This window comes from Stegodyphus dumicola, chromosome 1 (genome assembly GCF_044657685.1).
Source record: "Stegodyphus dumicola isolate Sdum_Otavi_A_Nest chromosome 1, ASM4465768v1".
Lineage (NCBI taxonomy): Eukaryota > Metazoa > Arthropoda > Arachnida > Araneae > Eresidae > Stegodyphus > Stegodyphus dumicola.
In genome coordinates, this window is record NC_140768.1 from 192,551,265 (window position 1) to 192,566,611 (window position 15,347).

A 15,347-nucleotide genomic window follows, 5' to 3' on the forward strand; every position below is an offset into this window, starting at 1 on the left:
GTGACTCTGGTGTGACCAATTCTGAGTCGAGTCAAAAGAACGTCCTCTTTACGATTTCCAGCAAAATCCCAATGCTCAATTCTAGGCTTGACGTTTCTCAACTTGTTGTGATGCTGAACATCCCAAATTTTCTGCCATTTTTTTCGTATCTTTCCCTTGATGACACAGCAGATGTCTCTAAAAGGGATAAGGCGACTGGACAGTTCGACAGAAGATTTTGCCGCGATGTCTGCAAGCTCGTTTTCCTTTATTCCCGTATGCCCGGGAACCCAGCAGTACAGGATTTCATATCCTCGTATCGTTAAATTTCTATGAATTTTGAGAACATCTACTACCACAGGATTCTGAGTGTTGGGAAAAGCTTCCAAGGATTTAAGAGCACTATACGAGTCTGTATAAACTATGAACTTTTTGTGGCAGAGCTTTGAGATGTAAAAAAGACCATAATATATAGCAGATAGTTCAGATGTTAGGACTGAGAAAGCATGGTGCAGGCATCTGCTCTCAATGTAATCTTCAAACACAAAAGCCATCCCGACATGATCATTTGACTTTGATCCATCTGTGTATATCGGATGATAACTGCTATATTTGTGCCTGTGCTCAGCGAAAATTTGTCTGTAAACGATCTCGTTAGTGCTCGCCTTTACGTGATGTTTAAAAACATCAAGAAGCTGGATCCGTGAATTTTCCCAAGGTGGAATTTCAAAATTCTGTACTGCTTGGGGGTGCATATCAGAGAGGGAGAGTTCCTCAATGACAGGGCGAACTCTTAAAGGGAAAGTAGGAACACAGGATGGACGTGTTTCAAATAATGTGTTACACTCATTATCAAGTAAGCACAGCTTATTGGGATGTTCAGGTTGAGATAGAGTATTAAAATATTGCAAAAGGGACAATTGCTCACGCCTCAGATAAAGTGATGGTTCGTTACAGTCAACATATAGGCTCTGCACAGGAGAAGTCCTGAAAGCTCCTGAACAAATTCGCAGACCTTGATGGTGAACAGGATCCAGTTTTAACAAAACAGATGACCGAGCGGATCCATAAACAACTGAGCCATAGTCAAGTTTAGAGCGGACGAGCGCTCTATAAATGCGAAGCATGGAGCAACGCTCTGCACCCCAGGAGGTGTTCGCCAACACTTTTAAAATATTTAGTGTTTTTAGACACTTCTTTCTCAGGTGTGAAACATGAGAAAGGAAAGTCAATTTTCGGTCGAACGTCACTCCTAAAAATTTTACTTCAGGCGCAACTGGAATAATTGTACCATTCAAATATAACTCAGGTTCAGGATGGAGACCTCGCTTCCTACAAAAGTGCACGCACACAGTTTTCTGTTTCGAAAATGTAAATCCCTGTTTGTCTGACCATTCCTGGATCTTATTCAGAGCCATCTGCAGTTGCCTCTCTACATATCTCATGTCTGCTCCTCGACAGCTAATCTGCAGATCATCAACATATAGAGATCCCAAGATGGTGGGAGGAAGTTCTTTTAGTACAGAATTTATTTTTAAACTAAACAGGGTTACACTGAGCACACAGCCTTGAGGCACACCCTCTTCCTGTTCAAAAACATCCGAAAAAACAGAGCCAATTCTTACTTGAAAAGTTCTAGTGTTCAAGAAATTTTGAATGAAAATTGGTAGGTTGCCGCGCAAGCCACTCTCGTGAAGATCCCGGAGTATACCGTATCTCCATGCCTTATCACAAGCTTTTTCAATGTCGAAGAATATCGAGACAAGGTGACTTCTTTTGACAAAAGCTTTTCGAATAGATGTCTCTAAAAGAAGCATATTATCTACGGTCGTTCTTCCCTTTCGAAAACCGCTTTGATAAGGCGATATAATATTATTCTTTTCCAAGAAGTAGACTAGGCGGCTGTTTACCATCTTTTCAAACAGTTTGCAGAGGCAACTCGTAAGGGCAATTGGCCGATAGTTGGAGGGATTCCTTGGATCTTTCTCTGGCTTAGGAATAGGAATGACAACAGCTCTCCTCCATGCACTGGGAAAGGCATGCTCCTTCCACACCCTATTGTAAAGAGTGAGAAGGGCATTCAGTGACTTACAGGACAGATGCTTTAGCATTTCATAATTCACTCCATCAAGACCCGGAGAAGACCTATGTGTCTGCAATAAAGAACTCCTTAATTCAAGCATAGTAAAGTCTCTATTGTAAGGCTCAGATTTGGAAGAGTTGAATGCGATGGGATTTATTTCAGAGTGCTGCTTCATAGAAAGAAATGCAGGTGTATAGTTTCTGCTGGAAGAAACGGAAGCAAATGTCTCACCAATAGTATTCGCAATTTCTTCTATGGAGCTAATCACTCGGCCATCTTTTTCCAAAAAGGAAAGTGAGTGGTCTTTATATATGCCGCATGCTTTTCGAACTCTTTCCCAAACCCGCTTGCTAGGCGTGGAGGATGTTATTGACGACACATATGAAATCCAGGAATCCCTCTGGCTCTGCCTTCTTACTTTTCGTGCATTTGCTTTGGCTCTTTTAAAGGCTATGAGGTTTCGCAGAGTAGGATATCTACGAAAAATACCCCATGCTTTTTTCTGTTTTTTCAGTGCTTCATGACAGTCGCGATTCCACCATGGTTTTGAATATTTTAGTAGTTTTCTGATGTTCTAGGAATGGAGAGCATAGCTGCCTGAATAATAGTATTAGTAACAGCTTCAACAGCGTCATCGATATGCGCATCTTCTACCATTTCATCTGTAAGCTCTGCAATGGAAGAGAAGAGTTCCCAGTCTGCCCTGTCCAATATGAATCGAGGGGATCTCGACATGGGGTTTGCTCCTCTTCGTGCAAGAGACACAAGAATGGGATAATGATCACTGTTGTAAAGATCTTTACCCACATTAAAAGTGCAAAAAGGCAACAGAGATGGTGAACAGATGGCAAGGTCGAGAGCATGGAATGTTTTTGAAGGCTCATGGAAGTAAGTATCTTGCCCATTATTGAGGAGACAAAGGCTATGATCTTCGATCATCTGCTCAATTTGTCTTCCTCGGCAATTAGTATCCTTACTACCCCAGAGCGGACTATGGCCGTTAAAATCTCCTATTATGATGAAAGGCTCAGGCAGCTGCTCTAAAAGACCATTTAAATCTTGCTGATCAATATGCTCATTTGGAGGCAAATACAGAGAAACGACTGTAACAACAAAATCAAAATTTGTTTGAGTAGCGACAACTTGGAGGGATGTCGTCAAAGAAAGCACATTTGAGGGATAATCCAGTGAGGTGAGGAGACCTACACCTCCACTGGCACGCTCACCTGCAAGGTTATCTTTCCTGACGAAGGAAAACCTCCGAAGTTTTGCCTGTTGTTCTGGTTTTAGATTTGTTTCCTGTACTGCGAAGCATACAGGATGATAAGCATTAATTATGGCTTTGATGTCGAGCAAATTTCGGTGGAAACCGCGACAGTTCCATGAGACGAGGGTGGCCATTATGTCTGGTTTTTGTTCTTTCTGTGCTCTTGTTTGGTTTTTCGTGGAAGTAGATGCCTGAGAAATTCTAAACCCTCCTCTACTTCCGTAGTGTCTGAATCCGCAGATTCAGAAATCATTTCGTCAAAAGAGCTATTGCTGGAACTTCTATTTTTATTTGATACTTTTTTAGTGGCAGTTTTGGGTTTACTTTGAATGACTGTTTCTTTATTTTGTATTAAATGAGTTGACTTTTCTGTTTTCTTGGTGGATGTAGTCGGTTGGGTTTTATTTGGTTTAGTCTGCGTGCCTGTTGATGTTTGGGTGGCAATGCTACGTGTTGTTTTAACTGCACTGGCATAAGATTTGTTTGATTGGAGCTGTGTGCTTTGAACTAGTTTTCTGGCTTCAGCATACGAGATGTTCCTGGTAACTTTAAGAGTCTGCACTTCTTTTTCGGATTTCCATTTTGGGCACAGGCGTGAAAATGCTGGGTGCTGACCCTTGCAATTTATACACGAAGGCGCAGCGGTACAATTTTCGGAATCGTGGCCAATCTGTGAGCATCGGGCGCATGTGAGGCTGCCACGACAAGACGTCTTAGAATGGCCGAAACGCTGGCATTGGAAACATCGCATAGAGTTTGGAATATAAGGTCTTACAGGAATATTTAGATATCCGGCCTTAATATTCTTAGGCAGATCAGGCGTGTTGAAGGTAAGGATCACGTGTTTCGTGTCTATCAACTTACCTTCTTTACGCATCTTGATCCGCCTTACACCGCAGACATTTTGTTCGGATAACTCAGAAGCGATCTCTTCTTCAGAAACATACAGAAGGTCGAATTCTGAGATTACACCCCGACAATAGTTCAGTGACTTATGTGGTGTTACATTGACATTCGCTTGCCCAAGTTTAGTTATCCGAAGTAAAGAAACAGACTGGGTGGCTGAGGTTGTATCAATAAGCAAGTCTCCGGAGCGGAGACGCTTTATATTTCTCGGCTCACCAATACAAGACTGCATGTATTTGTTAATCACGAAAGGAGACATCTTATGCATTTCGCCAGAAGGACTAGAGATTGCTAGGAAACGGGGACTATTGTTATGATTTTTTTTATTTGCATCTGTCCGTAATTTTTTTGCAGAATTTTCAGAACTAGGATGAGCGACAGGTTGAGTGACTGGTTTAGTAGAAGACGTTTCAGAACTACGTTGAATGATTGGTTTATTAGTAGATGTTTCAGAACTAGGTTGAGTGACTGGTTTAGTAGGAGATGTTTCAGAACTAGGTTGAATGATTGGTTTAGTAGTAGACGTTTCAGAACTAGGTTGAGAGACTGGAGTGACTTCAAAATCTTTTAATAAAAAAATATGTGAATTTGCCATATTGAAAATAGAAAAGATTCGGGTCCGACGGCCCCGCCCACCACGGAGCCCAACAAGGGAACACAGATTCCTGTGTTAGGGCTAGCCGGACCTATACGCAAACTGAAACCCCACAGTCGGCTTTCCCGAAAGCAGGTACTCCCGATAGCTTGACCCCAAGCCACTGACACAAGGACTAGTGACCAGCCGATTGACACCCGTGAGGACGACTAAGGTGCCTCCCGTTTAGCTGAATCAGAGGCCAAAGCAGTGTGTTGGGGACAGTACCTCGCCCCTCAACTACCAGGACCCTCCTTTTCAGCGACACGGGTCTCCACGCACGGCAAACACGTGGGCAGTTTTCTCGCCACTCGAAGACTAGAGACAAGAGCTGCTCCAGTCTCTCGTGACGAGCCCCAAACTCCGTAGAGAGAAACCACAAGGGAGAAGGGAAAGGATAAAGTTCCAGCTAAGAGAAGAGGAGACGGAAAAGAGGAAAGATCACTGGGGCTCCAGGATCGTGACACCCGTCTCATCAAGAAGATGATCCCCTGAAGGGCTAGGGTACCTCGGGATTGCCACACCCGTACTCACAAAAGTGAGTCCCCTGAGGGTGCAAGTGTCTGTAAGCAGTTTGCTTAGATAATGTTTTTCCCCCACTCAGTTAGGTAAAAAATAAGTTCACATGCAATGACTGGCCTATTTCGTCGTGTTCAAAGCGCTTAAGCGCCTGTGATCCTGTTATCTCCCATCACATAGTGTTATTCATATGATATCGTCTACTCATTTTGCAAAATTTAGCAATTTCTCACTGCAATTTCGAAGAATTTAAAACTTGAATCACCACAGAAACAGCTAGTGTGACTCCGCAAATGCCTCATAACATCTGGAGAGCAATAGAGAACAGATCTGAAATTCTTCGATAAACTAATGGTACTTATGTTGAAGTGTGTTAATATAAAATCCTTCGAAGTGCTAAACGAAATTCAATCAGTCTTTTCTCCCTGTCTTTTATTCTTTATACACTGGTGTGCAAAAATTAAGGACGAGACGGTATTTTCAATATAACTTTGTACAAAAGCTTTCCAAATCAACACATTTAATACCATAAGATCCCCAATACGTAAGGACATGAGTAATGTAAGCAACACTTACTAAAAGAGAAATCAGAGGGATAAAAAGAAGCTTTATTGAAAAAGTAGCATGGAGGGCAATGAAACTGAAGGCCGAAACATCCCTGTGATGGGTGTCCAGCAAGAAACATCCGGTCTTTAATAGGGGAGATATGATCTCCCCTGACTGCTAGGCAGGTTTCACAGCGTTTGCCCATGCTGAGAATGAGGGTGTCAATGAGTTGTTGAGGCATTGCTGCTCATTCGTCTTGCAGCGCCAATCGAAGCTCCGGAATCGTTACTGGTGGTAAGGTACGAGCTGCCAAGCGTCTGCCTAGAAAATCCCATACATGCTCGATGGGATTGAGATCTTGAGATCGTGCCGGCCAATATCCTCACTTTCTAAGAGCTGTTCGGCAGCTACTGTGCGATGACATGGTGCATTGTCGTCCATGAAAAGGAACCCATAGCGCCTCTAAAAAGACGCACATATGGAAGAAGAATCTCGTTACAATAACGGGTCCCGTTGACTGAACCTGCGTCGAAGATGCGAAGGTCTGTACGACTACCAAGCATGATGCCTCCCCAAACGAGAACACCGCCACCTCCATACCTGTCCCTTTCAATGATGTTCGAGGGATGATTGCGGCTTCCCCGCTCTCTCCAGATGAGTATGCGATGAGAATCGCTACTCAGACTGAATCTGCTCTCATCTGTAAAGAGTACTCGTCCCCATTCATTGTCTCTCCAATTCCAGTGTTCCCGGCACCACAGAGAACGCCTTCTCCGATGGGCAGGCGTTAGAGGAACACACCGTACAGGGCGTCGTGCAAACAGACCACCACCGTGCAGTCTTCTGGCCATGGTAAAACGCGATATCGGTCGTCCAGTCGCCAGTGTCGTGTGTCTAGCGATTTCTCCCGCTGTCTGCCGCCTGTTTCTTCTGGCCTGTAAGGCAATATACCGGTCATCTGCGGGTGTGTTTCCTCGTGGACGACCACTGCTAAACCCCTGGATAGCTGTTCCTGTAGTTTGAAATTGTCTCCAAAGTCGTGAAACGATGCTGTGAGCAATTCCGAACTCTGCAGCCACACTTGTCACACTGCGGCCTTCCTCCAACTTCCCAATGATTCGACCTCGGGTAAAAGCATCCAGATGTCGTCTAACAGATTGATTATTCGCCATTTCTCGCTGAGGCAGCAACTCGGTGTGATTTTAACTGCTATACGGCGTGCAATCTCTTTGCCAGAAATACTGATCTTACGCCGACAACATGCTTTATACTACTCAGACACTCCCCCATTACGTCTACCTGCATATCTGCGCATGTGCTACCGTACATCACCTTACTTAATCTCCTGATTGGTCTTTCTGTCCGCTCTGCCTCTTCGTTCAGCTGATATTTTTGCACACCAGTGTAATTTAAAACATATCTTTATACAGTCAATAAATTACAGATACCCTGCCTTCAAAGCTTTAAATTTTTTTAAAACAAATCTAGTTTTTCAAGATATTATTTTTCACCTGATTTTTATCTATCTTGGTTTCTCTATTTGTTTGCTTGCTCAGTAAGTTTACAACTTACATTATATTTTATTTTAAGCTTTTTTTTAGTACTAAAATAGGAATCATACATAATTTTTCAGATTGGTAAAATCGTTCGCACCTTTATAAACGAAGCAGCTGACTATACGATGAGCCAAGAATGGATTGAAGAAGACGCACGATTACTATTAAGCCATCAGGTAAGTAAATTATTATTTTTATTATTAATTGACTTTAATTTCGCATTTTGTGTGTTAGAGATGATCAACCAAGATTGGTTGAGAGCCACTCTAATTTTTAAATTTACCACCAGAGTGTCTGTCAAACTTATAAATTTTTTTTTTCTGACAACTGTATATAAAACGATAATGAATTTTCTCCGACATCAGTTATTATATATTTATTTATATTTTAAAATAATACAATTATTCTTAAAAAACTATGTAATACCACTTATTGGGAAAATAATATTTGCCCAAATTTCTGAGCGGCAATTAACAGTAATTACAAGTAAAGATTTTTCAATTATAGCTGCTTGAACTCGTTTCGAATGTAATTCGGGATATATACTATAATTTTTTTTTCTCTTTTTTCCGCACATGCTATCGCAGTTGCACGTCCAGTTAGCAGTCGGAAGGAAAGGAGTTCGAATCTTGGCGAGGACCTAGTTGATATTTCTTGTTTCCTGCTCCAGATAGAACCTATTTTCCCATTCAGTTTTACAATAGTATTTGATAATATACGTCAGTTAGTTTCTTTCTGAATTTCAATATGATAATCTTCGTGATAAAGTTTACACTGACGAGCCAAACATTATGACCATCCCCACATGTTTCAATGAACTCGTCCAGATGACATGGAGGGTACGTGATTAAGTGGGAATGGTAGAAGGTAAAGAATCATTCTTGCACTTCCCCTTTTGAGAGTGATGGGAAAGGCAGCCGATTTAAGCGAATTGGATACAGGGCAGATTGTAAGACTCGGAATGAGTATCTCAAAAACGTGTCCTACTGGTAGGTTGTTCACGATCTGCGTTGTTAGTATTTATGCAAAGTGGATAAATGACTGTGCAACCAGCATTATATGCCAAGGTGTCGGACGTCCACTCGTCAACAAAGAAAAAGGACATCGGAGACTATCCCACTTGGCACAGCAAAATTGGCGTCAGAAAATGGCTCAGCTGACACCCTATACAGTGCAGATTCAAGTACAAGAGATTCAGAACATAGAGTTCAGCGGACACTGTTGGATATGGGCCTGCGCAGCAGACGTCCTACTTGTGTGCCTCTTTTGACCAAGCATCATTGTAAACTACGCCTACAGCAAAACCGGGAACATCGAGACCGGACCATGGATAAGTAGAAGATAGTTGCCTGGTCGGATGAATCACGACTTCTCACTCATCTCGTCAATCGTCGCGTCAAAGTACTCCGTCCTCCAGACGAACAGTTGCTCCCACCTGTATAGCTGGTCATACACAAGCCGGTATTATGATTAGGGAGTGAGTGAGTGAGTGAGAGATTATGGCGCAAAAACCAAAGATGATTATGGCGCGCCAAACACGAGATGGGATGATTACAATAGATGACATTAAAATTCAATAAATAAAAACAAGTAGAGAAATGCACCAAATCCAGAGGATGAAGTCATATAAAAACAAGTTAAAAGCACACATTAAAATTCAGGACACAGTCTTCAAAACAAATTACATTAGATAATAAAAGCCAGTCTCTTTTAAATAATAAAATAAATTAATATTGACCTCTCTTCCGATTAAACGGTCGAGAGGTAAGTCACAGCTATTAAAATATTTCTGACGAAGACTATTAAAACTTGGACACTCAATTAAAATATGACGGACAGATAGACAAACATTACAATTTGAACAAACAGGCTCATTCTCAGCTTTTAAAAGATAGTTATGTGTAACTCTAGTGTGGCCAATTCTTAGGCGAGTCAAAAGAACTTCCTCCTTACGATTTTTGGTTAATTCCCAATGCTCAATTTTAGGCTTTACATGTCTTAATTTATTTTGAAGCTGAACGTCCCAAAGTTGCTGCCATTTTTTTCGGATCTTGTTTTTCACAACACAACAGATGTCTCCAAAAGGGATGAGACGACTGGACAGTTCAACAGCACATTTGGCTGTGATATCTGCCAGCTCATTCCCTTTTATTCCCACATGCCCGGGAACCCAGCAGTACAGGACTTCATATCCACGACCTGTTAAGTTTATATGTAACTTAAGAATATCCACTATTACTGGATTTTGAGTGTTAGAAAAAGCTTCTAATGATTTAAGCGCACTATACGAGTCTGTATAAATTATAAACTTTTTGTGGCAGAGCCTTGAGATATACAAGAGACTATAATATATCGCAGTTAGTTCGGATGTTAAGACAGAGAAATCACGGTGCAAGCGTCTGCCCCCCATGTGATCTTCAATTACAAATGCCATCCCAACATGATCTTTTGACTTGGATCCATCTGTATAGACTGGAAGATAACTGCTATATTTGTGCCTGTGCTCAGCGAACAGTCGTCTGTATACGATCTCGTTAGTGCTTGCCTTCACGTGATGTTTGAGAACATCAAGAAGCTGAATCCGTGAATTTTCCCAAGGTGGGATTTAAAAGTTCTGTACTGCTTGGGGGCGCATATCAGAGAGGCAATGTTCCTCAATGATAGGGCGGACTCTTAAAGGAAAGGTAGGAATACAGTATGGACGTGTTTCAAATAATGTATTGCACTCATTATCAAGTAAGCATAGCTTATTAGGATGTTCAGGTTGAGATAGAATATTAAAATATTGCAAAAGGGACAATTGCTCACGCCTCAGATAAAGTGATGGTTCGTTAGAGTCAACATATAGGCTCTGGACAGGAGAAGTCCTGAAAGCTCCTGAAGAAATCCTCAGAGCTTGATGGTGAACAGGATCCAGTCTTAACAAAACAGATGAGCGAGCGGATCCATAAACAAGTGAGCCATAATCCAGTCTAGAGCGGATAAGCGCTCTATAAATGCGAAGCATGGAACAACGCTCTGCACCCCAGGAGGTGTTCGCCAACACTTTTAAAATATTTAGTGTTTTTAGACACTTCTTTCTCAGGTTTAAAATATGAGAAAGAAAAGTCAATTTTCGGTCGAACGTCACTCCTAAAAATTTTACTTCAGGCGCAACTGGAATAATTGTACCATTCAGATATAACTCAGGTTCAGGATGGAGACCACACTTCCTACAAAAGTGCACGCACACAGTTTTCTGTTTTGAAAAAGTAAATCCCTGTTTGGTTGACCATTCCTGGATCTTATTCAGAGCCATCTGCAATTGCCTCTCTATGTATCTCATGTCTGCCCCTCGACAGCTAATCTGTAAATCATCTACATATAGAGATCCCAAGATGGTGTGAGGAAGTTCTTTTAATGCAGAGTTTATTTTTAGGCTGAACAGCGTTACACTAAGCACACAGCCTTGAGGCACACCCTCTTCCTGTTCAAAAATATTCGATAAAGCAGAGCCAATTCTTACTTGAAAAGTTTTATTATACAAGAAATTCTCAATAAAAATTGGCAGGTTGCCGCGCAAGCCACTCTCGTGGAGATCGCGAAGTATACCGTATCTCCATGCCTTATCATAAGCTTTCTCAATGTCAAAGAATATTGAGACAAGGTGACTTCTTTTGACAAAAGCTTTTCGAATAGATGTCTCTAAAAGAAGCATATTATCTACGGTCGTTCTTCCCTTTCGAAAACCGCTTTGATAAGGCGATATAATATTATTCTTTTCCAAGAAGTAGACTAGGCGGCTGTTTACCATCTTTTCAAAGAGTTTGCATAGGCAACTAGTAAGGGCAATTGGCCGATAGTTGGAGGGATTCCTTGGATCTTTCCCTGGCTTAGCAATAGGAATGACAACAGCTCTCCTCCATGCACTGGGAAAGGTACGCTCCTTCCACACTCTATTGTAAAGAGTGAGAAGGGCATTCAGTGACTTATAGGACATATGCTTTAGCATTTCGTAATTCACGCCATCTAGGCCCGGAGAAGACCTATGTGTCTGCAATAAAGCACTCCTTAATTCAAGCATAGTAAAGTCTCTATTGTAAGGCTCAGGTTTGGAAGAGTTGAATGCGATGGGATTTATATCAGAGTGCTGCTTCATAAGAGAGAAATGCAGGTGAACAGTTTCTGCTGGAAGAAACGGCAGCAAATGCCTCACCAATAGTATTCGCAATTTCTTCTATGGAGCTAATCACTCGGCCATCTTTTTCCAAAAAGGAAAGTGAGTGGTCTTTATATATGCCGCATGCTTTTCGAACTCTTTCCCAAACCCGCTTACTAGGCGTGGAGGATGTTATTGACGACACATATGAAATCCAGGAATCCTTCTGGCTCTGCCTTCTTACTTTTTGTGCATTTGCTTTGGCTCTTTTATAGGCTATGAGGTTTCGCAGAGTAGGATATCTACGAAAACTACCCCATGATTTTTTCTGTTTTTTCAGTGCTTCATGACAGTCGCGATTCCACCATGGTTTCGAATATTTTGGTATTTTTCTTGATGTTCTAGGAATCGAAAGCATAGCTGCCTGAATAATAGTATTAGGAACAGCTTCAGCAGAGTCATCGATATGCACATCTTCTACCATTTCCTCTGTCAGCTCTGCAACGGAAGAGAAGAGTTCCCAGTCTGCCCTGTCCAGTATAAACCGAGGGAGTCTCGACATGGAGGTTTGCTCCTCTTCGTGCAAGAGACACAAAAATGGGATAATGATTGCTGTTGTACAGATCATTTCCGACACTAAAGGTGCAAAATGGCAACAGAGATGGTGAACAGATGGCAAGATCGAGAGCGTGGAATGTCCTTGAAGGCTCATGGAAGTAAGTATCCTGCCCATTATTCAGGAGACAAAGGCTATGATCTTCGACCATCTGCTCTATTTGTCTTCCTCGGGAATTTGTATCTTTACTACCCCAGAGCGGACTATGGCCGTTAAAATCTCCTATTATGATGAAAGGCTCAGGCAGCTGCTCTAAAAGGCCATTTAAATCTTGCTGATCAATATGCTCATTTGGAGGCAAATACAGAGAAACGACTGTAACAACAATATCAAAATTTGTTTGAGTAGCGACAACTTGGAGGGATGTCGTCAAAGAAAGCACATTTGAGGGATAATCCAGTGAGGTGAGGAGACCTACACCTCCACTGGCACGCTCACCTGCAAGGTTATCTTTCCTGACGAAGGAAAACCTCCGAAGTTTTGCCTGTTGTTCTGGTTTTAGATTTGTTTCCTGTATTGCGAAGCATACAGGATGATAAGCATTTATTATGGCTTTGATGTCGAGCAAATTTCGGTGGAAACCGCGACAGTTCCATGAGACGAGGGTGGCCATTATGACTGGTTTTTGTTCTTTCTGTGCTCTTGTTTGGTTTTTCGTGGAAGTAAATGCCTGGGAACTTCTAGACCCTCTTCTACTTCCGTACCGTCTGAATCCGCAGATTCAGAAATCATATCGTCAAGAAAGCTATTGCTAGGACTTCTATTTTTATTAATTATTTTGTGACTTTCAGTTTTAGGTTTACTTTGAATGACTGTTTTTTTTTGTATTAAATGAGTTGCATTTTCCGTTTTCTTGGTGGATGTAGTCGGTTGGGTTTTATTTGGTTTAGTTTGCGTGCCTATTGATGTTTGGGTGGCAATGCTACGTGTTGTTTTAACTGCACTGGCATAAGATTTGTTTGATTGGAGCTGTGTGCTTTGAACTAGTTTTCTGGCTTCAGCATACGAGATGTTCCTGGTAACTTTAAGAGTCTGTACTTCTTTTTCGGATTTCCATTTTGGGCACAGGCGTGAAAATGCTGGGTGCTGACCCTTGCAATTTATACACGAAGGCGTAGCGGTACAATTTTCAGAATCGTGGCCAATCTGTGAGCATCGGGCGCATGTGAGGCTGCCACGACAAGTCATCTTAGAATGGCCGAAACGCTGCCACTGGAAACATCGCATAGGGTTAGGAATATAAGGTCTTACAGGAAGATTTAGATATTTAGCCTTAATATTCTTAGGCAGATCAGGCGTGTTGAAGGTAAGGATCACGTGTTTTGTATCGATCAACTTACCTTCCTTTCGCATCTTGATCCGCCTAGCACCACAGACATTTTGGTCAGCTAACTCGGAGACGAACTCTTCTTCTGAAACACACAGAAGGTCGATCTCCGAGATCACACCTCTACAAAAATTAAGTGTTTTGTGCGCTGACACAGTTATAGATATTTCTCCAAATTTGGTTTGTCGGGAAAGAGAAGCAGACTGGGTGGCCGACATGGTATCAATAAGCAGGTCTCCTGATCGGAGACGCTTTATGTTCCTTGGCTCACCTATACATGAATGTATATATTTGTTTACCAGAAAAGGAGACATCTTTTGCAGTTCAGCAGAAGGACTAGAGATAACAAGGAAGCGCGGACAATCAGTAGATTCTTTGGCATTTGCATCGGTTCGGATCTTCTTGGTACTGGATTTGTCAATAATTTCAGTAGTATCTTTGTCATTTTCATCGGTACGGGTCTTCTTGTTAATTGATTTATCAACAATTTCAATATCTTGGTTGGTGTCTTTTGAGTCAGGTTTTTTTAGAATAAATAGAGAAGCCATAATTGAAAGAGAAAAAATTCGGTTCCGACGGCCCCGCCCACCACGGAGCCCAACAAGGGAACACAGATTCCTGTGTTAGGGCTAGCCGGACCTATACGCAAACTGAAGCCCCACAGTCGGCTTTCCCGAAAGCAGGTACTCCCGAGAGCTTGACCCCAAGCCACTGACACAAGGACTAGTGACCAGCCGATTGACACCCGTGAGGACGACTAAGGTGCCTCCCGTTTAGCTGAAGCAGAGGCCAAAGCAGTGTGTTGGGGACAGTACCTCGCCCCTCAACTACCAGGACCCTCCTTTCCAGCGACACGGGTCTCCACGCACGGCAAACACGTGGGCAGTTTTCTCGCCACTCGAAAACTAGAAGCAAGGACTGCTCCAGTCTCTCGTGACGAGCCCCAAACTCCGTAGAGAGAAACCACGAGGGAGAAGGGAAGGGAAAAAATTCTAGCCAAGAGGAGAGGAGACGGAAAAGAGGATAGATCACTGGGGCTCCAGGATCGTGACACCCGTCTCACCAAGAAGATGATCCCCTGAAGGACTAGGGTACCTCGGGATTGCCACACCCGTACTCACAAAAGTGAGCCCCCTGAGGGTTATTATGATTAGGATGATGCTCTCATGGGCGGTTCTGGGACTCTTAATTGTGGTAGAACAGATCATGAAAGCTACGGAACATCTGAAAAATTCGCAATTGCGGATGAGTTGCATGCTTACATGGGTGAATATGGTTGCACTCTTACGTGGTACTGGAATTGTGTTCCAGTGTTTCGAAGAGTATAAGGATGATTTCCCATTAATGTCATGACAACCTAACTCGCCGGATCTTAACCCGATAGAGCACATTTGGGATGTCATAGAGCGGCAGCTTAAAACTCAAATAGCACCACATCGGAATATCACGATTTTGCGCGACCGCCGCATTTGATACAACATGTCTCCAATCATCTGCATGAGGTTCAAATCTCGCGAACGGGCTGGCTGCATGGGCGTTTTCGTGGTTTTCCCCATGTGTAATGTGTATACGAGACAGTTTCCCTTAGAAAGTCCTCTACGAAGGCATCCCTCCCTTTAGGCAGATAGCCCTCGTGTGCTTTGCCATAATTAAATAATTCAATCCAATCCAATCATCTGCCAAGAACTTGTGGCATATATACAAAAGTGTTGCAGCTGTTTTGAAGGCGGAAAGTAACGCAACGCGTTATTGAGTAGGTGATCATAATGTTTGATT

The 15,347-nt window shown here is 42.4% G+C and overlaps 1 protein-coding gene across 3 annotated transcripts in view; it reads left to right on the forward strand.

Moving 5' to 3' along the window:
* Positions 1–15,347, forward strand: part of LOC118203294 (endothelin-converting enzyme 1-like) — a 260,831-nt gene that overhangs the window by 124,463 nt on the left and 121,021 nt on the right. For all 3 annotated transcript variants that reach the window (XM_085824282.1, XM_085824273.1, XM_085824278.1), the window contains exon 12: positions 7,568–7,666. In XM_085824282.1, coding sequence (XP_085680408.1) covers positions 7,568–7,666 — 99 coding nt within the window. The remainder of the gene's footprint in view (positions 1–7,567; positions 7,667–15,347) is intronic.